At 51.3% G+C, this 22,260-nt stretch overlaps 12 protein-coding genes across 12 annotated transcripts in view; 7 read left to right on the top strand and 5 right to left on the bottom strand.

The window, feature by feature from the left end:
- Nucleotides 1-300: 300 nt before the first annotated feature.
- Z517_00243 (uncharacterized protein) lies at nucleotides 301-1,457 on the top strand (the record flags this gene model as incomplete). Its single annotated transcript, XM_013433209.1, has 4 exons — nucleotides 301-526; nucleotides 592-699; nucleotides 777-868; nucleotides 945-1,457. 4 exons carry the CDS (start codon nucleotides 301-303, stop codon nucleotides 1,455-1,457), a joined length of 939 nt encoding a protein of 312 aa, XP_013288663.1.
- Nucleotides 1,458-2,173: 716 nt separating this feature from the next.
- Nucleotides 2,174-3,250, top strand: Z517_00242 (uncharacterized protein; the record flags this gene model as incomplete). The annotated part of the gene is made up of 1 exon (XM_013433208.1): nucleotides 2,174-3,250. One exon carries the CDS (start codon nucleotides 2,174-2,176, stop codon nucleotides 3,248-3,250), a length of 1,077 nt encoding a protein of 358 aa, XP_013288662.1.
- Nucleotides 3,251-3,539: 289 nt separating this feature from the next.
- Z517_00241 (uncharacterized protein) lies at nucleotides 3,540-4,566 on the bottom strand (the record flags this gene model as incomplete). Its single annotated transcript, XM_013433207.1, has 2 exons — nucleotides 3,540-4,418; nucleotides 4,480-4,566. 2 exons carry the CDS (start codon nucleotides 4,564-4,566, stop codon nucleotides 3,540-3,542), a joined length of 966 nt encoding a protein of 321 aa, XP_013288661.1.
- Nucleotides 4,567-5,301: 735 nt separating this feature from the next.
- On the bottom strand, nucleotides 5,302-6,212 carry Z517_00240 (uncharacterized protein; the record flags this gene model as incomplete). The annotated part of the gene is made up of 2 exons (XM_013433206.1): nucleotides 5,302-5,581; nucleotides 5,653-6,212. The coding sequence occupies 2 exons, from the start codon at nucleotides 6,210-6,212 to the stop codon at nucleotides 5,302-5,304; spliced, it is 840 nt and encodes a 279-aa protein (XP_013288660.1).
- Nucleotides 6,213-6,848: 636 nt separating this feature from the next.
- Z517_00239 (uncharacterized protein) lies at nucleotides 6,849-7,967 on the top strand (the record flags this gene model as incomplete). Its single annotated transcript, XM_013433205.1, has 5 exons — nucleotides 6,849-6,882; nucleotides 6,943-6,994; nucleotides 7,070-7,425; nucleotides 7,503-7,572; nucleotides 7,634-7,967. 5 exons carry the CDS (start codon nucleotides 6,849-6,851, stop codon nucleotides 7,965-7,967), a joined length of 846 nt encoding a protein of 281 aa, XP_013288659.1.
- Nucleotides 7,968-8,561: 594 nt separating this feature from the next.
- Nucleotides 8,562-10,462, top strand: Z517_00238 (uncharacterized protein; the record flags this gene model as incomplete). Its single annotated transcript, XM_013433204.1, has 3 exons — nucleotides 8,562-8,726; nucleotides 8,801-9,984; nucleotides 10,060-10,462. The coding sequence occupies 3 exons, from the start codon at nucleotides 8,562-8,564 to the stop codon at nucleotides 10,460-10,462; spliced, it is 1,752 nt and encodes a 583-aa protein (XP_013288658.1).
- Nucleotides 10,463-10,933: 471 nt separating this feature from the next.
- Z517_00237 (uncharacterized protein) lies at nucleotides 10,934-12,173 on the bottom strand (the record flags this gene model as incomplete). The annotated part of the gene is made up of 3 exons (XM_013433203.1): nucleotides 10,934-11,524; nucleotides 11,574-11,632; nucleotides 11,690-12,173. 3 exons carry the CDS (start codon nucleotides 12,171-12,173, stop codon nucleotides 10,934-10,936), a joined length of 1,134 nt encoding a protein of 377 aa, XP_013288657.1.
- Nucleotides 12,174-12,600: 427 nt separating this feature from the next.
- Z517_00236 (uncharacterized protein) lies at nucleotides 12,601-13,627 on the bottom strand (the record flags this gene model as incomplete). Its single annotated transcript, XM_013433202.1, has 2 exons — nucleotides 12,601-13,185; nucleotides 13,232-13,627. 2 exons carry the CDS (start codon nucleotides 13,625-13,627, stop codon nucleotides 12,601-12,603), a joined length of 981 nt encoding a protein of 326 aa, XP_013288656.1.
- Nucleotides 13,628-15,051: 1,424 nt separating this feature from the next.
- Nucleotides 15,052-15,874, top strand: Z517_00235 (uncharacterized protein; the record flags this gene model as incomplete). The annotated part of the gene is made up of 7 exons (XM_013433201.1): nucleotides 15,052-15,124; nucleotides 15,202-15,288; nucleotides 15,351-15,368; nucleotides 15,417-15,488; nucleotides 15,538-15,566; nucleotides 15,675-15,744; nucleotides 15,837-15,874. 7 exons carry the CDS (start codon nucleotides 15,052-15,054, stop codon nucleotides 15,872-15,874), a joined length of 387 nt encoding a protein of 128 aa, XP_013288655.1.
- Nucleotides 15,875-15,967: 93 nt separating this feature from the next.
- Z517_00234 (uncharacterized protein) lies at nucleotides 15,968-17,311 on the bottom strand (the record flags this gene model as incomplete). Its single annotated transcript, XM_013433200.1, has 1 exon — nucleotides 15,968-17,311. The coding sequence occupies one exon, from the start codon at nucleotides 17,309-17,311 to the stop codon at nucleotides 15,968-15,970; it is 1,344 nt and encodes a 447-aa protein (XP_013288654.1).
- A 1,339-nt stretch (nucleotides 17,312-18,650) lies between these two features.
- Nucleotides 18,651-20,393, top strand: Z517_00233 (uncharacterized protein; the record flags this gene model as incomplete). The annotated part of the gene is made up of 1 exon (XM_013433199.1): nucleotides 18,651-20,393. One exon carries the CDS (start codon nucleotides 18,651-18,653, stop codon nucleotides 20,391-20,393), a length of 1,743 nt encoding a protein of 580 aa, XP_013288653.1.
- A 1,515-nt stretch (nucleotides 20,394-21,908) lies between these two features.
- Nucleotides 21,909-22,260, top strand: part of Z517_00232 (uncharacterized protein) — a gene marked incomplete at both ends in the record, with an annotated part of 1,206 nt that continues 854 nt past the window's right edge. The window contains one exon of the mRNA XM_013433198.1: nucleotides 21,909-22,226. Within this exon, the coding sequence (XP_013288652.1) occupies nucleotides 21,909-22,226 (318 nt within the window). The remainder of the gene's footprint in view (nucleotides 22,227-22,260) is intronic.

Here is a 22,260-nt window from a genome sequence, read left to right as displayed (position 1 = left end):
CTACCAACCTTGACACGTATAGAACCCATACTTCGGATAACGATCCCCGAGCCTGGGAGCGGGAACTTGGGTCGTATACGGCTGTGATCACCTACGGTCATCTGACTCTCTACCAAAAAGCCAAGTGCTTGGAACGTAGAACGTGCTCGGCAGCGCGTTGCCTTTGAAGCTACCCAGCATACATAATATATGCAGAAAGGCCAACGAGCTGAAACCCCCCGGTTTTTAGTCTAATCGTCCATTTATTGATCCAGGTTCTCGTGACCTCGATCACATGTCGTGGAACCCACCAGTGCAATAATGTCTCGCTCTGCCGCCCATGATGCCCGAAACAGTGCGTTCCGGGAAGCATTCAAAACACCCTTCGAGTTCAAAGCCAGTCTACTACCTACCGGGGAATTGATCACAAAAGAGGCGCAGAAGCTCAATCTCGAGCATGAAATTCAGGACATTCCAGCCGGCAGAGGTGCGCGGATACCCTGGCTTGGACATCGTCCGGCGAAGAGGGTGCTTTTGTATTTCCATGGTGAGGAAGAGGTTTCCAAGCCCTTGGAGAGAAGAGGACAGACAACAACTTACAAAAAAATATAGGTGGAGGATTCTGCTTTCCCGCGCTCAAGGGTCATGTTCGCTTCTGGAATGAATGCCTCAAGTCTTTGAATCCGAAAAGCGACTTTGTCATTGCGGCTCTAGAATACGGTGAGGCAGGCAAATCCCGCTACTAAGCCCATGATTTGAATACTGTATGGATGGGAATTTTGACCATTTTTATCTAGGACTGACCAAGGAGGTAAGATATCCTACCCAAATCATCCAAGGGCTGGAGGCTCTACGGTTCATTCTGGGTCAAGGCTACGACACATCCAACGTACGTGTCCATATATACAAAAAAAAAAACACTCTTCTTGACCCAGACAGTTTTAACACCAAGTCTCCCTATATAGGTTGCCATTGGCGGAGATTCCGGCGGAGGAAATCTCGCCCTCGGGGTCCTATCCATCCTGTTGCACGGATTCGAAGGAGTCGAGCCGTTGAGGCTGGACGCTCCACTTGCTGGGGTCCTCCTGTTCTCGCCCATGGTCAGCTTTGACACCGACAGCGAGTCTTGGACCGCAAACAAAGACAAGGACTGCGTCGCTCCCATCAGCATGCACCTGCTCGGCCCTGCATATGTCGATCCAGAAGATGTCAACAACTACTCGGAACCTCTCCGCGCCGATGTTTCCTGGTGGAGAGGTATTCCTGCAAAGTCCATCTTGAACATATACGGAGGTGATGAATGCTTCAAGTCTCACATTGTCGAGCTGGGAGAGAAGCTCGACGAGGCAGGCAACAAAGTCGAAAATGTGGAATGTCCGGCAAGTGTGCATATAGACTGGGTTCTGGACTTGCATGCAGGGCTGGAGCCTGGAATTGCGCGCGTCCGAATACTGGATTGGCTGTCGAGAGTGTTCTGAGTCGCGCAATGTAGATGTATTCTACTGTTCGGTTATGTGCTTGTGCGCTCGATTTTCTGTGCGGATTGAGTCTTGTCCAAGGACGAAACAAAATACACCAGGCGGTCCTAGTGCTATAGCTCAGGTCTTGTTCTGTTCAACAAACTTTTACCACTTTCTCTAGTCTCCAAGCATTCTAAATGACTGACTCTGTCTGTTCTTGTCAGTGGGCCGCCTGAAGGCCACTCTCGTCATGTGGGAGAAAGACAATTTCCCCGACACTAAACGGCAACGACACTTGGTCCGAAAGTGTATATTCCCTCCATCTTCAACTCTAAGGGAATCGAATCCCGACCGTCCAATCATTTGCAAACCGATCTTTGTCGCTTTGGTACGGCGCCGTTTGGTCCGTTCATGGTTTCCTCTACACCGTAGGCTGGATCTGTGTGCGAATGAGGTTTACATTTCAAGACTCACGAAATATCCACCCACTTGTGTCGACTCCAGATGACTTTGTTATCTTTTCTTGGTCAAATTATGCAATGAACACCAGCTCCTTGTAGAGGAGAGGTTGCTCACACGCTCCGGTCAGTATCTGGGCCAGCGTTGTTCCGAACACCCCGCTTATCGACATCGCCACGTCTGTTAACCCGCATTTCTGAGGCCCTTCCCAAGAGACAACAACAGTCGCTACCACTATTTTGCTGGCTCGACAGTTTCTTCAGTTCTGGCGATCCATGTCCAAGGAACTCATACTAATCACCGGTGGCTCCGGCCACATCGGTTTCCGGACTGTCGTGATAGCTCTTGAGAGCGGGTATCGCGTCCGCCTGGCACTCCGCTCTCGGGGACGCTTCGACGCCATCCGGTCTGCCCTCGCAAGACATCATGCCCGACTCGAAGCATCGCTGGCCCCGGGCCAACTGTCCTTTGTCATTGTGCCGGACATGACGGTGCCGGGGGCATACGACGAGGCCGTGAATGGAGTTTCCAAAGTGATACACATCGCAAGCAGCATCACCACGGGTGGCAAGCTGACCGAAAAGGAATATCATGACTTCTTCATCAAACCGGCCACGAGAGGCACGATGGGCATGCTCGAGGCGGCCGCCAAAGCAGGCACTGTGAAACGTGTCGTCATCACAGCCTCGGTCGTCGCGGTCGTCCCCTTCAAAGTCTTCGCCGTCACCGGTGGCGGCGACCAAGTCTTTGACTCTGAGGGTCGTGTCTCGTTGGACAACGGACCATACGGGAGCGAACTTCAGGCCTACTGCGCATCCAAGGTTGCAACCTACAACGGCACTCTGGAGTGGCTAGGGAAGGCAAAACCGAGTTTTGACGTCGTACATCTGTGCCCGACGTACGTCATGGGACGAGACGACCTGCAGACTTCGGCTGCGGACATGATCACGGGCACGAACGCTTTACTGTTGAGTTTGGCACTGGGCAAACGGTGGGAGGGGCCGAAACCTGGGGCCACAGTGCACAACGACGACGTGGCGAAACTACACGTACAGGCTCTGAGCCCGGACATTCCGAGTGGCACGTACATGTTGAACTGGCAACAGGAAGATGGCAGCGGCACTGGAGTTGATTGGAGCTCCGTTCCTGGCCTGATCGAGAAATTGTTCCCTGAAGCGGCCAAAGCAGGCAAGATCAATCCCCAGGTGGCCATGGGATCTTCACTTCACACAAAGATATCCAGCACCAAGACCGAAAAGACATTCAATCTCAAGCTACAGGGAATTGAGGAGCAAATACGCAGCGTTGTTGGCCAATATCTTGAGCTACTGGAGAACAACGAGGGGAAATGAACGGGGTTATCAATTCCTGCCAGTCGACAGGCCGGCACGTAATAGTTCGATAGCATTATCATGACGCATCGCGTTCACAAGATCGTCTTCTCTGAATAGACCTAGAACTTGATGGGTCCCTGAAGCCAATCTGCGTAGCAGGATTCAAGAGAGGCCTTCGTGGGCCGCGCTGGTATTCGTATATAAACCATCAGACCTGGCCCGAGATCGGCCACGGACAGATGGACCAATTCGTGGCTGCTCAGAAGCTCTATATAGATATGCCGAAGCGACATTATTTGCCCTGTCGTCACCACCTACCTGCATAAGGCTTTTTGCCATTCCCTTGTAGGATTTCCTTGAAGTAGTCGACAAAAGAAACCGGCTGAAAGTCAGGGTACAGATCTCTGGCGTCCAAGTATCCGAGGTAAAGAGCATTCTTTCTCGTGTTGTCTCTGCGGAAACATTTCGAGAGATTGTACTCCTGGGTCCACAGTGCCATCTTGGCCATGATATTTGTAGGATCGGCGTCGAGATCCTGCTTGGCTTTGGCGACAATGGACTCCATCTCTGCCAAGGAGACTGGGTTCTTGTCGATTGTCTCGCCAGAGAGGTTCTCCGCCACGGCATAGATCTCGTTCTGGCTCAGTTCGTCCGACCATGTGAAGACCTTTTTGTTCAGTGTCCGCGGATCTTTGATGATGCGGGCGACAAAGCGGCCAATATCACGGAGATCGGTAAGGAGGTTCGGTGCACTGCCATCCCCGTAAAGATTATTTTCTCCCATGAAGTGAATATCGTCCAGTCTACCCGAGGGTAGTGGCGGGAACGAGATCTGGTGCCAGAACCCCGTGTCAATAATGGTGTATGGCAGATGAAGGCGGAAGATGTGGTTGTAGACTTCTTCCTTCGCGTCTCGTAGCTGCATGACCCCGCCTGGAGGACAGATGGTGATAAAGGCGCAAGGGACGAAACGTTTCACTCCGGCAGCTTTGGCCGCCGTAGCCAGATTCAACTGACTCTGCTGAGCCTCTGGGCCAATGCAGCTGATGACAGTGTTGAATGGCGTAAGAGGAGAGGGATCAAGCTTCGTGTTAAGATCGACTTCAATGACTGGGAAGCCACGAGCCACAAGAGCACGAACTGCTGGCTTGTCCGTCGACGAATGGCGAACTGCGATGCTGACATGCTACAAACCAGAATCTTTAGCTTGTATGTCCTGACCTGGCACCAGAATTGTCGGAACTTACAAAGGCGTCGTCTGCTGCCAGTCCTTCCAGAACCGAGGCACCCGTCTCGCCCGTCGCACCAAGCAAAAGTACTTTTATTTTGGACATGGTTGATAGAATCGTGAATATCAAGTACTACAGACGAGCGATTCGTATGATCTTGTAGTTCTATCCTTGTATTGAAGAAACATCTGAATGGGGAAACAGAGCCGTGTTGATTCAGGACGCGTGGTCCAAAGCTGGATGGCCCCAAGACCCTAGGCTAAGACCTGACACCCTGATCCCTTGTCTCTCTGCAGATTTTTTCCTAGTGCAGCTCTGGTTATTTTATGCGGAGTAATGTGGATTCTGGTAGTGGTTGGTGAAGCGGGCGCACGCGAATGCGGAGAAAAAGGACTACACCAAACCCTGACGCTGTGCGAGTCTTTAATTCACAGCCGTGAACTTTCGTGGCCAATCGAAGAATCCACGGAGATGGATATCCAATCAGCTCTGCGGGTTCGGCTATGCCCGAGGGCCACGACCGGTATTCGAGCACCGAGCACGAGGTATTCCGAAGACCTATAGATGTGGATATATATGTATTTAGCTAGGCTGGCCAGAGTAGGCAAGGAGTTATGACCGGTATTCGACCGCCGAGTAAGCCCTATAGATGTGGGGTAAGCACTCAGATAGGCGGTGGGTTAGATAAGGTGTAAAGAGTGAAGATCGGTGTTTGACCACCGAATAGAACTTGAATACGTATCGTATACGTATACTCGTAACTGTTTACTTTCCCCATTGTATCTACCGTGCTGATGCTAAGTGATTTGTAGTACCGAGTAACTAGGGTTTGAATTTGTGTTATGCAGTTGCGCCACCATCGACTATAGACAAGACATCATTAGCCAGGACATGCAGACTCAACAGAGAGTGAATGTTCTTAGGGTTTTGCATACTGGGATATACGGCGCCGGTGATAAAGCTTGCATCATCGCTAAGCAGGAAAGCTGCCAACGTCGCAACCTCCTCCGGTTGGCCGTTCCTCTGAAGAGGCATCGAGTTGGGTGTCATGACTTTCGTCTCTTGATCATCTTTAGGAGTGTCTCGTAGCCGCTGAAACATGGGTGTCTCGATAGGACCTCTGGTAGTAGTCAGCCAGGGAGGTGCGAGAAGGATAGCCAAAGCTTGAACTTGTTCTGTGAGAAGACGTACGGAGCAACAGCATTCACTCGAATACCATTCGCACCGTTTTCCTTTGCGGCCGTTCGCGTCAGACCTATCACAGCGTGTTTGGCCACGCAGTACGGCGCGAGACCTTCTCTACCTCGCAAGCCCCCAATACTGCTCGCGTTGACAATTGAACCTCCGTGTTTCATGACCTTTGTCTGGGAACGGATGCAGTACATAACCCCCGTCAAGTTGACAGAGAGGACCAAGTTCCATTCCTGATTGCTAAGGTCTTTGATTTGGGTGAAGGCGCCGTGTGTCCGTTCAATGGCTGCGAAATTGGCAGCACCGTCCAACTTGCCGAAATGTTCGACCGTGGCGGCGATCCAGCTATCGACCTGTGTATCAGAAGCGACGTCGACGACAGTCCCCAGGACATCTGCCCCAATAGACTTGAGATCTGCGACTGCCTTTGCTAGCATTTCTCTCTGAATGTCACAGATGGACAGCCTGGCACCATTTTTGGCGGCCACCTTTGCGAGTGCAAAGCCGATCCCAGACGCCGCCCCAGTGATGCAGATGACTTTTCCTTCAAGACGAGCCATCCTGTGTTGGACTTGAGTAGGTGCTGTTTGCGCTTCGGCGGCGGTTATTCCTTCTTTGTAGGTTCGAATACATTATGGTGAATGACGTCGTCTGCGTGCAACGATGTTCCAGTTATCACAATAACCGTTTTCGTCTTGGACATCGAACCCCGTGGAGAGAGGACAGATTGCCGCAGAGGTTTCGGGCCGGTAGGGTACTTCCTCTGACTTACTGCTCGTATTGGTTCCCTATTCCTCACCTTTACTAATGAGTCGAGCCAATCAATCCTGGCATTTCTACTTTAGGTTTGACGTAGCCATCTGACCTGCAGCTCCGAGCCCGGTGTTCTCTTCTCGGTGGAACCGGCCGTGATACACATATCGGCCTAGTCGGGAAGACATCACCGAGGAGAGCTATTCGACCGGGTCTGCCCAAGGTGCTCTAGTGGCTTTTTACTCCACCGAGTCTTGACCAACTGTATTCATGTGAATAAAAAAAAGGGGGGGAGAGAAACACGTCACTGACGGAGGAATGCAACTGGAACTCTCCAAGGTCAGGCAGCACGTCTTGCCTCTATTTCTTCTCCATTCTCAATCTGAGTGCCTATAGTCTCAATTTGACGTATCCAACAAACTTCAGTCGCACAGGGTCGAAATATGTCTGAAGCTGGGAGTTATGCCTTTGTCACTGGTTCGGGCTCAAGGTCTTTTTTCGAAACCAGAATGCTCATCAATTAACCACTCATCACAGGAGGTGCAAGCGGGATCGGTCGCGCATTAACGATTGCGCTTGTCAAAGAAGGGTAAACACCGACAGCCCCTTTATGTTCAGAACTGTCACTTGGCCAGAAGCTCACGCTTTTTTTTTCTTGGTATAGATGTCAGGTCTTTATTGTGGATCGTGATATTCACAGTGCCATCGACTTCGCGGCCGAATTGAACCAAACCGCTCAAGTAGCCTGGACGGCACAGGTGGACGTGACGAATTGGGATGAGCAGGTATCTGCCTTTGAAAAGGCCGTCGACACATTCGGCCGTATCGATTACGTGTTCCCCATCGCGGGACTTTCGGAGAGGAGAAGTTTTCCAAACAGAGGGAAGGATCTCAAGCGCTTTGAAAAGCCAGACTTGTCGGTCATCGACGTCAATTTGACAGCTGTGCTGTACACGGTCAGTCTGGCGTTGCAGCAATTTCGCCGGCAGGATGTGAACAAGTTTGGATTCAAGGGGAAAAGTAAGTCGGGTGCTTTTGTTAGTGGACAGTCAGACAGTCGAGGAGCCACTAACACTAGGGAACTTTACTCGCCATAGTTGGTTGCGTCTCGTCTATATGTGGTCTGTATGCACCTGCAACCTTGCCAATGTATACAGCTACAAAACAGTAAATCATCCTTCCCAATCTACGGCTCGATGCTCCCTTTGCTAATCAGTTTTCGGAACAGTGGCATTGTGGGCTTTGTCCGTGGGTTTGGCAAATATCTACCGAGGGAGCAAATCACCATGAATGCAGTTTGTCCCGCGGTGGTGCGCACCGCCATGACGAACGCATTCTCCGACAGGCTGGAAGGTTTGGGATTGTTGACGCCAATGTCGAGTGTAGTCGGGGCATTCCAGTCAATGTTGGGTAGCAATGATGTCAGTGGGGAGTGTTTCGAGGCTGGACCCAAGGGGTACAAGATCAAGAGTCCCTCAGACTACTCGGACGACGAGATGAGGCGGACAATGTTGATGATTTCTGAGAAAAGTGTTTCACTCCACGAGTCGGTCAAGGAGTGAAAAGCTGGTATCAAAGTCGGACTGGCAGTCCACACATCAATCTTCTCGAGTAGCAACTTCCAATTCCTCCAGTTTCTGCGCAAACAACCACTCGTACGATTATCTCATCTGTCGATTCGTAGCTAACCTTCTACCACCTAAAACCGCGTTCCATCAGCCTCTCTTCATCAAATGGCCTATAGCCAAGCATGGTTTCACCCATAATTCCATCACACAGAATCTTCCCGGATCCCCGTATTTTGTGGCTCATAAAATCTGGGGTCGCACATCGGCGAGCCGGATTGTTGGTCTCGGCACGGAATACCGAGTAATTGCTTACATTGCCCTCAAATTGCATTTGCGGCAGCATAGAATACGGGGTAGATTTGGCAGGGAGGGTAGATCTCCGGTCATCGAGCCCCGGTCGACGGTCAGTGAACCCCGGGACCCGGGGGGGGGGCCCCCCAGACAATAATGTACTAACCTAATCGGGACGACCCCCGAAAGGGTTTAAAGTACTTATCAGAAATACCACAGCATCCCATAGCCATAGGAAGAGCAGAACTTCCTCGATTCAAAGAAATTGAGGCTCTGTCCCTAATCAATCAATCAACCATGACTGTCATGGAAGGCGCCGTCGAGCATGGCCCCCTCAAGCAGAACGTCACCGAAGACGAGAAATCCGCACATATTGGGTCGACTGTTTCCCAAGAGGAGAGAGTATCGCCTGAAACGCCCTCGAAAGACGTCGTCACCCCAAAGACTTGGCTTGTGGTCGCTGTAAGTCCCTCTCTCATATCCTCTTAGATGCATTAAAGGGAAAGCAATATAGCAATATACTAACAAAAGGTCAGACCATCACCGCTTGCTATGGATTCGCATATTCTCCAATGCCGGGCCTGGCGATCACGCAGTCCCAGATCGCCCAGGAATTTGGCGTTACCGACAAGGCAACGTGGATGATCTCGGTCTACTTCATCACCGGGCTCGTGTCCTTCATGGTTTGTGGGCCCAACAGCGATTTGTTCGGGCGACGGTGGTTTCTGATCGGGGGCAACGTCTTCGTTTGCGTTGGGTATATTATCGCAGGGACCGCCAAAGGCTTTGTTCAAATCGTTGTGGGCATGGCCATCGCAGGACTCGGTGGAGCTATCTGCCAGATGGCTACATTTACAGCTCCCGAGTTGTTACCCAACAAATGGCGCCCTGCAGCAGTTACCCTCGCTGACTCCCTCGTCGTCGTCTCTACCATCGTTGTACCGGTGGCTGCCCGACACGCTCTCACGAATGGCACATGGTCCTGGCTTCTGAGGATCCCTGCCATCGGCAATGGTCTCGGAGCTATTGTACTCTACCTCTTCTACTACCCACCAGCCCACCCAAGAGGTCTCTCTTTCAAACAAGCACTCAGAGAGCTCGATTACATCGGGTCTTTGCTGTTTAGCGCTGCGGCGGTCCTCATTCTCGTCGGCGTCGTTTTCGCTTCCTACCTCGACTCAACCGATGGCAAAGTCATTGGTCCACTGGTTTCTGGATTCGCCGCCCTCGTCGCCTTTGGGTGTTGGGAGACATGGGCGCCATTGAAGCAACCACTGACACCGCCGCACCTTTTCAAGGTCAATCGGGGACAAACACTGACAGCACCTTTTATCGTCGCCTTTGTCGTGCCTGTCTACTACTTGGGTACCAATATCGTCTGGGGCCAAATTGTCGGCGCCATTTTCTCCCCGAACGACCCCAGTTCTGGTCTCGCCATGGCACTGTCCGTCATACAAGGGCTGGGACTTGCAACGGGCGGAGTCCTCCTCAGCGTGGCTGGACCCTATATCAAACACTGGAAATGGCAACAGTTTGCTGTTGTGTTTACCATGACTCTATTCGGAGGGCTCTTGGCTTTGGTGTCCCCTCACCGCCGCTCTGCATTGATCGCTTTCAACTTTCTCGGTTCTGTCGCTTTTGCATGGGCCCAGTTTCTGTCAATCACATATTGTCAGTTTGGAGCCCCACAGACCGAGCTCGGCATTGCCGGTTCACTTGCGTATGTGTTTTCTTTCGATACTCTCCTCCCAATCCCAATAGGTGCGCAGTGGGCTGACCAAAAAAAAATACATAGGGGTGTGGGAAGATTTGGTGGGAATTGCATTGCCACCACCGTCTACGTGACCGTCATCAACAGGACTCTGGCGAGAGAATCCCTCAAGAAGGTGGTCGCGGCCGTCGTGGCCGCCGGAGGTTCTCGCGACCTTGGTTTGGCTGTTCTTTCAGCCCTGCCAGCCGGATCTCAAGCCGTCATGTCCGTCCCAGGCATCACAGCCGCAATCGCCACTGCTGCCGGAGCGGCCTTCACGAGCAGCTTGCTTATCGCCATCAGGACCGTCGCTCTCGTCTCCATCGCCTTTGGTGGAGCGGGAGTAGTGGCGTCTCTGTGGTGTGAAGACATCAGCTCCAAGATGGACGACCGCATCGAGGTTTTCCTCGAGAATGACGTGCAAGCGGTGAAGAATCACTATCATTGAAGCAGTCAATGTCAAGATGGCCTTGTCTTCAAAACAACTTACTGGACATTCGGATGCTGTTGATCATCTCAGTGGACGGATCATTTAGAAAGATAGCATGGGACGCAGTCAAATAGCTAGGGAACAGTCAAGGAAGGGAGACGGACGAGATGCAGGTCGTTGTTTTTGAAGAATTTTCGCTGTGGGACTGAAAACCGTTCTCCTCCTCGATTGTTTGGACCTGTATCAATTATTACATAGCAGAGAGCAGTTGGATGACGCAGAGATCGAATGCAGAGTTACAACAAAGGCCCACGCATACCAGTCACTACTTGAGTGTTGTTGTTGAGTGATTAGCCAAACCGTTTTTCGCCGTTGTTCTGACACTCGGCACACTTGCTGTCTTTGCTCAGCACAGATTGACATGCAGGTCCAGCTCTGTGTTTGGACCTCAACGCCACACCATTTCCCTCAACAAATGTTACACTCTCTTCATGAATCCCCTTTGCTGTGGCTTTGCATTCCCCGTATGGCAACTTCGTTCTTGTCCTCTCCCACCGAAGACCCATGTTCTCCGTTACTGGGTTTCTCCACCACAGTCCAAGGACGCTCAAATCCGTCAAATTCCTCGCTGATCAGCATGCGAGTGTCCTCCCAATCCACACCAAACGCGCCGCTGTTGAACTTGGGACTCCAGATCTCACCTGGCTTGTCACCGTCGGTCTTCCAGGCGGTCTTAGGGTTGAAATTGGAAGGACCAAACGCTTCCAACTGGACTCGGAGGTCTTCGAGTGCCATTCTGGTGTTGTTGATGATATTGATCTCAGAGTCTTTTCCTGGGTTGTTGGTTTTCATATTTCGTTTCCCGTAGCCAATACTTGTGAAGAGGCAAGCGATCCAACGCCTCGGTCTGAATATTGACTCTCCCGTTGGAATGGTCTTGTCGGTGCCCTTGAGTCTTATCATGATCTCCTGTTCGTAGTCCAAAGGTTGCGGAGGAATAAGTAAGCAGGTCCCAATGAGATCGTACGGTCGACTAGCAACCTCACAGTGCGCCTCATATATCCTGAATGCCTCTGGATACTTGCTTGTGTCAGCGACAAGCCAGTCAAGGTAAGCTGGGTATACATACCAATCCTTTGAGATACAACGCAACCCCATATCCCCAAACTCCCTGGCAATTGACAGCATCTGCAAAGGATATTGTTAGTGCAGATCACAAAGCTTCTCTAGCCGTGTTGTACGCACGGACGATGACGGCTCTGTCCGGTGCATGATGGAGCTCGCCTGCTAGATCACTGATTGAAAACCCAGGTTCAATTCCCAAGTCGTTCTCCAGCACTTGCTCAGAAAGTTCGCGCCTGAGCCGGTCGGAAATATCCTCCAACTCAAGCGAGGGAGATCTCTCTTCAGGTGGAGGGCTCCACATGTCACCGTCATCGAGGCAAGATTTTACAATCCGGTCCTGGCCTTGTAAAACATCCTTCATAGTGTACGTCCGTGTTGCCCGCTGTCTGAGTTCTTCTCCGTCCCCCAGGAACTTTGACAGAAGAGCCATGTAGGCTTGGTCGATGAAATTCAGTTCAAGCTCTGATTCGACGTTGTGTTTTTTCCCGTCTTTTGTGGTCCAGTATTCTATGAGCTCAAAGTATCGTGCGTCGAGCTGTTCTAGTGATGCATCTTTTGGTAGGCCGAGGATTCTGTAGTATTCGATGGGGTCGTTAAGGTCCATGTTTGTTATTGATTATGGTAAGCGAGGATATGGGAAGATATGAGAGTACAATTCCTGACATACCCTGGCGTTGGCGGCCAGCCACTGATAAGTATCTGTGCGCAATTTGGACGGTGTCAAAGGAGATTCCACAAGTTCCTCCTTCTAGGCAGGCGATGTATGTTTGAGGGAAGTGACAGTCACGATATCGATAGCGCAGTTGCAGTGAGGTGAGGCAGAGGTGAGAAACTACTGCCACAAAACAACAATAAACGCCGCAAAGAAAACAAACCGAACACCGAGAACTTGATGTATTCTATGTACTATGGTATGCACCGTAGCCAACACTTCTTCATTGTTTATATCAGGCGCGTTACTGCGTTACTCGTGAAGTCTCCAGAGTTAATGGCTCCAAAGTCGAATAAGATGTAATCCAACCGAGTACTGGTCATTTCCTGAAGAAACCTAAGATACTTTGCCTCTTCTTGACACGTTTCAAGCCACCGCCGCTGGTTAAAGTCGTTTTCAGCTCTGTTGTTTCCACCGTATTGAAGAACTGAGTCGAAGGGGTGGTCGACCTGATAGAGGGTAGACCAACACGAAACCTCTCTGCAAAAGTTGGCGCAGCTGATTTCTTGCTTCGTCGACTTCTTTGTCGACTTAGTGCCCTCATCATACCGTCTTCGTCAGTGGACTGTCTTTCCAGGTGCTCAATCTCTTGAAGCGCAGTCAACCCGTTTGTTGCCAGATTCTCTTCCGCAACGGCATCAAACCGCACAACGCCCCGTTTTGGCGGAATGTGAAGTGTGTCATGAAGAAAATCCTGAATCAAATGTGTACTTCTCTTGTTCTTTGTGGCTGCTATTTCTGACGGTAAAGCTGTGATAGTGAGGTGATATGCTGGTTCAGAATTTCCGCTGAGCAGGATTGGGATGTCAGTGGATACCATGACCATAATGCACGAGGCAGGACGTTGATAAATTTCAGACAAGCGAAAAGACAGGTCGATGAGGAATTCTTTTTCGGATTCGAGCTGGAACCAGTCAGTCACGGCTCAGAAATTGGGTTTCCATTCCTACGCAGCAATTCAACTTGATCTCGGCCAGGATCACCCAGTCTTTCGCAACGCGCTCCTTTGCCGTGTTGCTTGACTCACGGTAGGCAAAGGCATCATCGTAGTATTGACTCCTCTTCTTGGACAAATGCAGTCGGCTCCATGATTGCTCCAAGCTGGCGACATCTGACTGTTGCCCTTGTGAGCTCTTTGAAACTATCGCGAATTTCGTTGGGCGCGTCAGGTCAGGAGGAGTCGATTGAGCGCGTTGTAAGAGCGGAAATTTGTGGGGGACTGGCGATATGAGGCCTTTGGGATGGAATGCACCATCTGACGCCATTTCGCGCGTCGGTGGGGTAGGAAATGCATTCTCGATGGCCGTCGCATTGATGCGGCTGGTAGAGGACGGTGTAGATGGCATTGAATCTTGGCGGTGACTGGATAACAACGAACCGAGCACTGTCCTTGTCTCAAAAGGAGGATACTATGATTGGGCAATCATTTGCAGATAGAGACGGAAATGCTGAAGTCACGGTCTCCATGTAAGAGACAACGAGGTCCAAATCACTCCAGGGGCTGAACAAGGGCATTAACAATGGGGCATTCCAATCGAGATCCAAAAAAACCCCAACGAAAGGCAGACCCTCGATCTCTTGTGAAACCAAACCTTCGTAAGCGAGGCGCAATTGAGCAGAAAGGACGTAGCAAAGGAGCGGAGAAGAGGGAGACAGAGATAGAGACGGGATGCAGGCCGCCATGCAGCTTCCTGCATTGTCGAAAGGACCGCCGACTTGTGAGACGGCAGCCGCCATGCACATCAGGGGAAATGACCATCATCACATGTGGGAAGGATACAAAGCGTGGTCCACGGACCTTTCTTGGGCTGAATGTCCCATTAGAGATTCTGTTAAGGTCATATTAGTGTCTATGAGATGTCGTTATTGAGAATGTAGACAAGTTCTCTGCTACCAATCACTTAGCCTTGTGACATGGTCACACTTTGTCAACCACTGAAGATGGCAGTGTTTGTTGACTTTGTCAGTCTTAAAATGTTTGTCAGTTTTTATGCATTTGTTAGATTTGGTCAATTCCGCGGATGCACTCGTCGAAATACTTGTGCATCCAACGACATCCCTCTCGCGAGCAGCTCCTCCTCGTATTTCTCACTTGGCAGTCGTCGTCATTGATCGCTTTCCTCTTCTGATATGGTGGAGCCGACTGTGCTCATTCAGCTACCAATATCCTCCACCGATTGGATGGAAATCTCCTTGGTGCCAATAAGCGTGAACCTTGAGAGGGGAAGAGTTCTAGATCGAATCATCACCCTCACTCGTCAAGACTCATGGGTCATGACGTCGATGTCGATGGTGAGGGTACTGGAGGGGTGTTTGTGCAGATCGGACTCACACGACAATGGTACAAAATACTTACAGACACCCTCCTTCAGTCTGTGGTCTGAATCAACCCTATCGTTGCCTATCGACGGAAGCTAAGCCTGCCATACAATCAATCTGCGTTCTCACCATATTGTATAAAAAGGTAATGTGCCATGAGGCTCTTTGTTGACGTCAACGTGATGCTAAAAGGGACTCAATCCATGATGTTATGACCTGCCAACTGATATTTTTACAGGTACGTCAAATAAGATTGCCCTGCTCGACTTTGGATTTACTGTCCACAAGTCCAATTCAACCCTTTACTTCCAACTATGATTCGCATTGTTGGTCAGACCAAGCGGGCTCAGCTACTAATCTTCTCACAACAAATCAGACCGTTTTCGATATTTCTAGCAAGTCAGTCCGTGTACAGGTTTGGACGGAGGCATTCGCTCATCATTGCGCAGGAATGTCTGATCAAGACAAATCGGCACTTGACGCCAACAAGGGCTCTATCGGGTCTCAATTCAAACCCGAGGGATGTATGATTGACCTCTTCCTGGACTGTCTCCTTGATGAGACGTGGTCATTTTCGGTGTAGGCTAACCAAGAGTGGCAGCAATCGGACAAATGGGAGAAAAGGCTGGTGGTCCTCTAAGTAGCGAAGGTGCTGTGGGAAAGCAATTTACGCTACAGGGCTCAGTTGGTGGGTGACAAAGAAGAGCCTTTGCTTGTGGAGACTTGTCGCTGATAAGAATTGACCTGTAGGTGGTGCTGCGCAATCAGGTATGTCGAATCCTGTGCAAGGTTGAGCACCATGTTAACAATCGTCAGCCGCCGAGCAAATGCAGGGAGACAAGAAGCCTGTTTTTGACAAGGATGGTGCAATTGGAAAACAATTCAGACGTGAGTTTGAGGACCTAACATCATGGAGAACAATGCTCACACCAAGCAGCTGAGGGAGCCATTGGCAGTGTCGGTGAGGTGAGTTGAATTGAGCCAGTTGCAAGAATCGGAAACTTCGAGCTGTTATCCAAACAAGATGAGCTTCTACCTTTTGGGGACTTGTTAACGCTCCCTCTCCGACAATAGGCAGTTGGAGGTCCCTTCTCGGCGCAGGGTGCAATTGGAAAACAGTTCACCGAGCAAGGAGTGGTGGGAGGTAGGTTGTCCTTCCTTGCGAATGCCTGGTTTGCACTTTAGAGATCTTCTACAGGACAACCTCAGTGTTTCTATGCTGACAAGCTTGCACAGGGTCTATCCAGGAGAATTTGGGCAGTGGGAAGAAGTAATGCCGGATAGGTATTGAACTTACAAGATCTTATTGAGGATGGCGAGCAACCGTTGGAGCAACAGCCATCATCTGACTCCAAGGTCATTATGTCTTAGGAAGAATTATCTAGTTTTTCTGGGCAGTGCATTAGTTTGATTGCCTCTTCGCAATGAACCCAAATGTCCAAATTCCAAATCCAATCCCATTGACTGTCCAAAATACGTCGGATTCGCTCCAGATCATCTTCAACTCCAGGCGTTTCAAATTCGTAAAGCATGCCGGCATTCCTGCTCGCGACGACAAGTCGTTGGTCTCGCTCTCTCCGCATCGAATCGTACGCTGCAAAAGCTCTCGCAAGGTGAACTGTTTCAGGCGTATGCATTTCTCCGAGAAGTCGGCTGAGGACAGCAGCATCCTCTATGGCCATACCCGCCCCTGCACCGAGGTGTGGAGTGGAAGCGTGAGCGCAGTCACCCAGAAGACAGATTTTGCCTCCTCTGACAAAGGACGCTGCAGGAGGCAGGTCGAAGAGACCCCATTTATCAGGCTTTTTCAACAAGGATAGCAGCTTGATCACGGGCTTACTCCAGCCCTTGAAATCTTCGAGGACGTCTTCAACGGTGACGGGAACGACCCAGTTGTTGCCATGATTCCATTTCGGCGCATCTCGAAAGGCGACAACGTTGAGCGTCTTGCCCTGGTCAATAGGGAATGTGACCAGATGGCCGCCGTAGCCAAAAATCAAAGCCTGGGTCATTGCCACCTCTTTCCCCAGGACACTGATGGCATCATCGATGGGTATGAGTCCTCGATAGGCATATTTGCCTGTAAATTGTGGTTCGTATTTTTCCTGTTCGCCGTGAAGGATATTCCGCACCTGTGATTTGACGCCGTCGCAACCAACGACGGCATCGAACATTTCCGAGGTACCATCCGCGAAAAGAACCTTGACACGTTTCCCATCGTCCTGTACATCCACACATCTTTTGTTGAAATTGACCAGGCCACCTCGGAACCCACCAGGCAGGAGGTTCACCATGGCGTCCAAGAATACTGCCCGATGGACATTGCGGAATTTGTTCTCATTGTGGATGGTACATATTCCTTCAAAGGCCTTGTCCGTGTTGGCTCCTCCTCTTCCGTCCATGCCCATATAAACATTGGCAAATACCGACATCTCTCGACCGTTGACAGTAACTGAGGGTGCTTTATCCGCGATTCGGCTGTAGGAGTCGTAGATTCTGGGATCGATCGCGTGCATGGCTCGCACCGCGTTGGGGAGAAAGCCAACACCGGCGCCAATCTCGGAGAAGGCATGGGCGGCTTCGAATAGATGTGGTTCGAGAACGCGTCGATCACAATGTCTCAAGATCCCTAATAGAAGACTTAGTCCGCCGATACCTCCACCAATGATTGCCATCCGCAGAGGGCTTTTGCCGTCTTCAGCGTCTCCCATGACGAGCTAGGTATAGATTTCAATTGAGGAGCCGAAAGATAACTGTATCAAGAAGTGTCCTGCATTCCAACGCATTGGCAACTGGCGATTACGGCCTTTTGTACCCATGCTGTCCAGAGCACTTGCAAATGTCACTCTTGCAAGTCTTCTGCTTGGATGAGGCATAAAGTTGTCGCATCTCGGTCAGAGCGCACTAAAAGTGTCAAGAAAATCTATCGCACCGGTAAGCTCGTATTGAAGTAAAAGCTGACACGAACGGGATCCAGAGTTTCAGTCGGGGATCTTCATATGGGCAGACTGCAAACGCCCTCGACACCTGGCTCGCTGGGTAGTCCAAGCCTTCGTCGAGACCACATCATTGTGAGTGTGGCAACCCATCTCCAAGCTTCGCGATATGCGTTATCTAAAATATCACACGTAGACTCAGGAGTCAGCATGAAGAATTATTATGGTGGAGATGGAGTGAGCAGTGAAGACTTGCGCGCGGCCGCGTCGATGTGTTACCGCATCGGGTTTAACGCATTTATCTCGGCAAAGATGCCAGATGCGTTAGTGAGGCTCTAATCGGGACTCCTCGTTTGTGCGAATCTCACCCCTCTTGTCATCAACACCAGAGATGAGGTGACACTCTTGTCACTTTCTAGATCGGCTAGTCATCGCTTGGAAATACTCATGTCTCTTACAGTGACAGAAGGGTTTCTTCGCGACTCTCGCCTCAAACATTTCCTGGCCCCCAAAAATGGTGAGGCGTCGAAGAGCTGCGTAGCCGCTCACGCTTTTCTAGCCGCCCACCAAGATATACACCATTCGACTCAGCAAATGAGGCTCCAGCGTCAGGCGACCTTCTCCCGTCCCTGTTTATCTCATTGCCCCTGGCTATAAGCTGCTTAGAAAGCCATCTATACAATGAGAGGCTGCCTACGCGCCCTGTGACCTTCAAGACCATGGCCACGTCTTCACGCCCCTGTGGAATGCTCTAGTATCCCGCGTCTCCATGGACATTGGCGAGACGGGAATGGTGTGGTATCCTTCCAGATATATTGTTCAAACAAGCGGCGAGGTGTCAGTGGCACTGACTAACTGTTAGCACTGTTTGAGAACGATACCTGCCCTTCCAATTTTGCTCCTGCATAGGCGCCTACATGTTGTCACAGACGGAAGCGCCCTCCACGTGGTACTGACATATTACCTTGCAGGATTCCCCAGAAATGTTCTCATCATCCTTCAGGTCGACCGTGCACCGCATCCCCAGAATAGGCCTGCCAGTCAAGGACAGACTTGTTGACCTTTCACCTGGGCCTGTCACTAAGACTGTCGTTGTCAATCTTTCTCCTCAGTCATGGAGACCTCAAGCCCATTGCCAGACACGCCAGTGTCCCTGCTGAGAGCTATTGACGGTAGTCACCTTAGATGGTCCGACTTTCGAACGATTGTCCTCAGTGCATTTCGGATCATCTTCACCGACAATCTCCAGTTGTCCGAGTTGTCACGGCCCTTCTCTGACAGATTGAGGCCTTGCCTGCAGAAGCTTGACCGGTTCGACAATCAAGAGATAGAATGGCGGGAACAGGTCACAAGTAACAAGGGATTTGGATCGTCAATGGTGTTCCCTCCCAACATCCTCCCCACGACGGGTGTCAACCTCAACCTCCATCGATCTCTGGCCCCAAAGCTCAATCGAGAGGCACTTCCACCGCGAGCCGTCAAGGCCCAAGAGAGTCTTTTCGAGCTGCCTGTCCCTCGACCTGGCCTCCTTACTGGGTTCACGACACAGGCATTCAATGAGAGAGAATTGTCGGTTCTGCCTCATTGCACATCAGCAACGGGGACGATTGTCGATTTTGACTCGGGCACCGTGTCTCCAGGAACAAACACCTACTGCCCTTTCCTTGTCTTTGAGCGACTGAACACCAGGTCGGAGGATGCTGTCCAGTCTGCCAAAAACCAATGTGCAATCGCCGGAGCCCACTGTGTCAGGGCCTTGCAGCTTTTGTTCAGAAAATGCACTAAGCCCCGTCCGGTCTTTGAAAAACCAATATCATTCTCATGTGCCCTCGACAATTCCATCGCTCTTGTCTACTACCACTACGTTGATGCTGACGGACGCTACTGTATGTCGGAACTCTCAAGGTTCAATCTTGACGACACGAGTGCTTTCAAGGAATTCCAGGCATGGATCGAAGCGATTGAGGATTGGGGATCGACATACCTTCTACCCGTCATTAAAATTGCACTGAGACAACTCCTCAAGAGCCATGGGACCCCGCCAATATCACCTATGCCATCACTCACGCTGTCAATTGACACGGCCGCGGGAAGTGATGAGGTCTTGATGAAGGTCCTCCGCTCCACATTTGGCACCATCAAATGGAAATGTGAAGGGGAGTGCGAGACCCCGCTGAACAGTAGTATCGCTCACTGTGGCACGCCACTCGGCGCCCGCAAAATAAGGACCCTGGCTCTGTCGCCCACCTCACCGGTTGATATAATGAGCGTGGTGTCGGGGCCCACCACGCCACTTTCCGTGTGGCGTATGAGGCCAGACTGGTCCACCAGATCCCCTACTGCCCGAAGGCATCCTTTGTCGCCCTTGAGACTGCGATCTGATATCCCCGACTCTCCATGTCGACGCGCCAGTCTCTCTCCATGCACCCCTCCGCCAGAAGCCCCCAATTCGGCGAAATCCCCTATGCTGGTACTGCAGAAGAGGGTAGATCTGGCCATGGATGAAATCCAAGAACTGAGGGCTCTAGTGCAGATACTACAGGGGGAACTCGAGTCGACGAACAATCAGCTCGAGTTGGGCAGGAAGACGGCCGACATCACGACACCCGAAGCATGTGAAGACGTTCCAGGCCGTCCGACAACTGGGCATTCAACCAATTTGAGAGATTACCTTGTCCAGAGCTTTTCTCCGCTCTCCCACCTACCGTTGACCCATGTTACTCAGAACCTCCTGTCCTCTGACCTGTTATTGCCTTGGGCCCTGTGCTTGTTCTTACTTGTCTCGGTTCTTTTATCCGATGACCTGATGGTGGCTGCGTTTTATCTAGCGCAGTTACCAGGAAGCGTGTTTGTCTGACATGGTGTGGACGGGCTGGAGGGAGCATGCAGATTAGATTGAGCGATCTACAAATCTATCGATTCGTCAAGGCGGATCGTGTACTTGTACTCTGATGTGTTGTATCTGGTGTGGGTATACGGTTGGGGGGTTTAAGGGGCCATTGGAAAGGAAGTCGGCCCTGGAGCATGTGGCTTCACCAGTGGAAGTGGTTCGTCCTCATAACCACGCGTTTCGCGTTCCAGTAGATACGAGTATCGATGGCCCCTTTGAATATGACGATCCTCCCCAGCTTCTGTTCGATCTATCCCCATAGGGTTCGTCGCAAATCTATGAGGATGATCGCCTCGGGCGTGTGGTTCCCGAGGGCTTGTGGCGCCGTCCCCAGAGTTGAATCTGCCATCGTGCTCTGTGTGGATACGCTGATTGGCGTGCTCGACGAGGCGCCACTATGTTAGATAACCGTGTCGTGATTGCATGATTGGCGCGCATGGGATGGAGGCACAAAACTTCTAGGTAAACAAACCTTACAAACACGAGCGCGAGTGGCTTGGCTCCCTCTGATCTCGGCAAAAGATTTGAAGAGCATTCAAGATCTAAGCAGAAGGCTGAGTTAGTTGGAGGGTAGTCAACTTTGTTTACGAAAGGATCTGTGGGTAGTGTCCTCCAGATCGTCGGGATCTACCGGATAAGATGAAGCGCTAAAGGCGTGAGGCAGAGAGCACCACGCCACCCAGCGCCACAATTATGCTGAATCGGACAGGCCTAGCCGGCGCCTTACCGTCTTTGTGCAACCAGACTAACTATTTATGGTATAAGCCTCGCTGTACCGTCCCCGCGTCCCCTGAATAAGGCTTGGCTTGGCTCTTCGCCAAATTTCCCTTTTCAGAACCTGTTCGCGTCTCCCCAACCTTGAAAATGGCCGGGACCGTTCGAGAAGCATAAACACACCTATCACCACAGGCTGTAAAGGCAGTTTAACGTTAGCCACTAACCTCCAGTTCATCTTTACGATGTTGATATCGGGATCGAAAATTGCATGCAAGGTGATTGAGGCTTTGTGCCGAAATTCCATCAACTGAGACTTTGGAGACAGGAATCTCCTGGCCCGCGATGGTAGGTATACCTCCCAACTGGGTGAGTCTGACCTTTCTATATATCTTGATGCCAATGTCGCTCCTCAGTTCTCTTTATTCATCATCTTCCACACACACACTCTCTCTCTCCCCTTCCGTGTGATATCTCTTTGGCACCAAGTGCCGTCCATTCCTTTTTTCGTGATTTCTAGTCACTCCTTTACCGCAAACATGTTGACTTCAACTCTTCTTCTCGCCTCTCTTGGCGTCGCCGCTGCGTTCAAGAACACTCCCGATGTGACGGTCAGGGTGACATCTACTCGGACCATCGCCTTCTGCGCGTACCCTACCGGCTTCGGTCCCTGTGATGGGGCCAGTCAAGCCTGGGAGGCTGTGAGCGAACCTACCAAACCGGCTGCCAAAGGTTGGTTCGGCGGGTTTGGAGGCCGTCACGGGTCACATGGGCCAGGACGACTGGGCGGCTGGCGCGGTCCCCCGCAATTCGGGCCTCACGGTGGTTCTCAAGGCGGCTCTGAGCAAGGCGGTTCTCAACACGGTGGCTCTCAAGGCGGCTCTGAGCAAGGCGGATCTCAACACGGTGGCTCTCAAGGCGGATCTCAGGGCGGTAGCTATCAGGTCGGGCCTCAAGGTGGCTCTCAACACGGTGGCTCTGAGCAAGGTGGCTCTCAGGGCGGTAGCTACTATCAAGTTGGGCCTCAGGGTGGATCTCAAGGCGGTTCTCAGCAAGGCGGCTCCCAACATGGTGGCTCCCAAGGTGGTTCGCAGCAAGGCGGCTCTCAGCAAGGCGGCTC

The sequence above is a fragment of the Fonsecaea pedrosoi genome (assembly GCF_000835455.1).
Source record: "Fonsecaea pedrosoi CBS 271.37 unplaced genomic scaffold supercont1.1, whole genome shotgun sequence".
NCBI classification, from domain to species: Eukaryota; Fungi; Ascomycota; class Eurotiomycetes; order Chaetothyriales; family Herpotrichiellaceae; genus Fonsecaea; species Fonsecaea pedrosoi.
The sequence above is the reverse complement of the archived record's forward strand: the minus strand, read 5'-3'. Positions and strand labels throughout refer to the sequence as shown.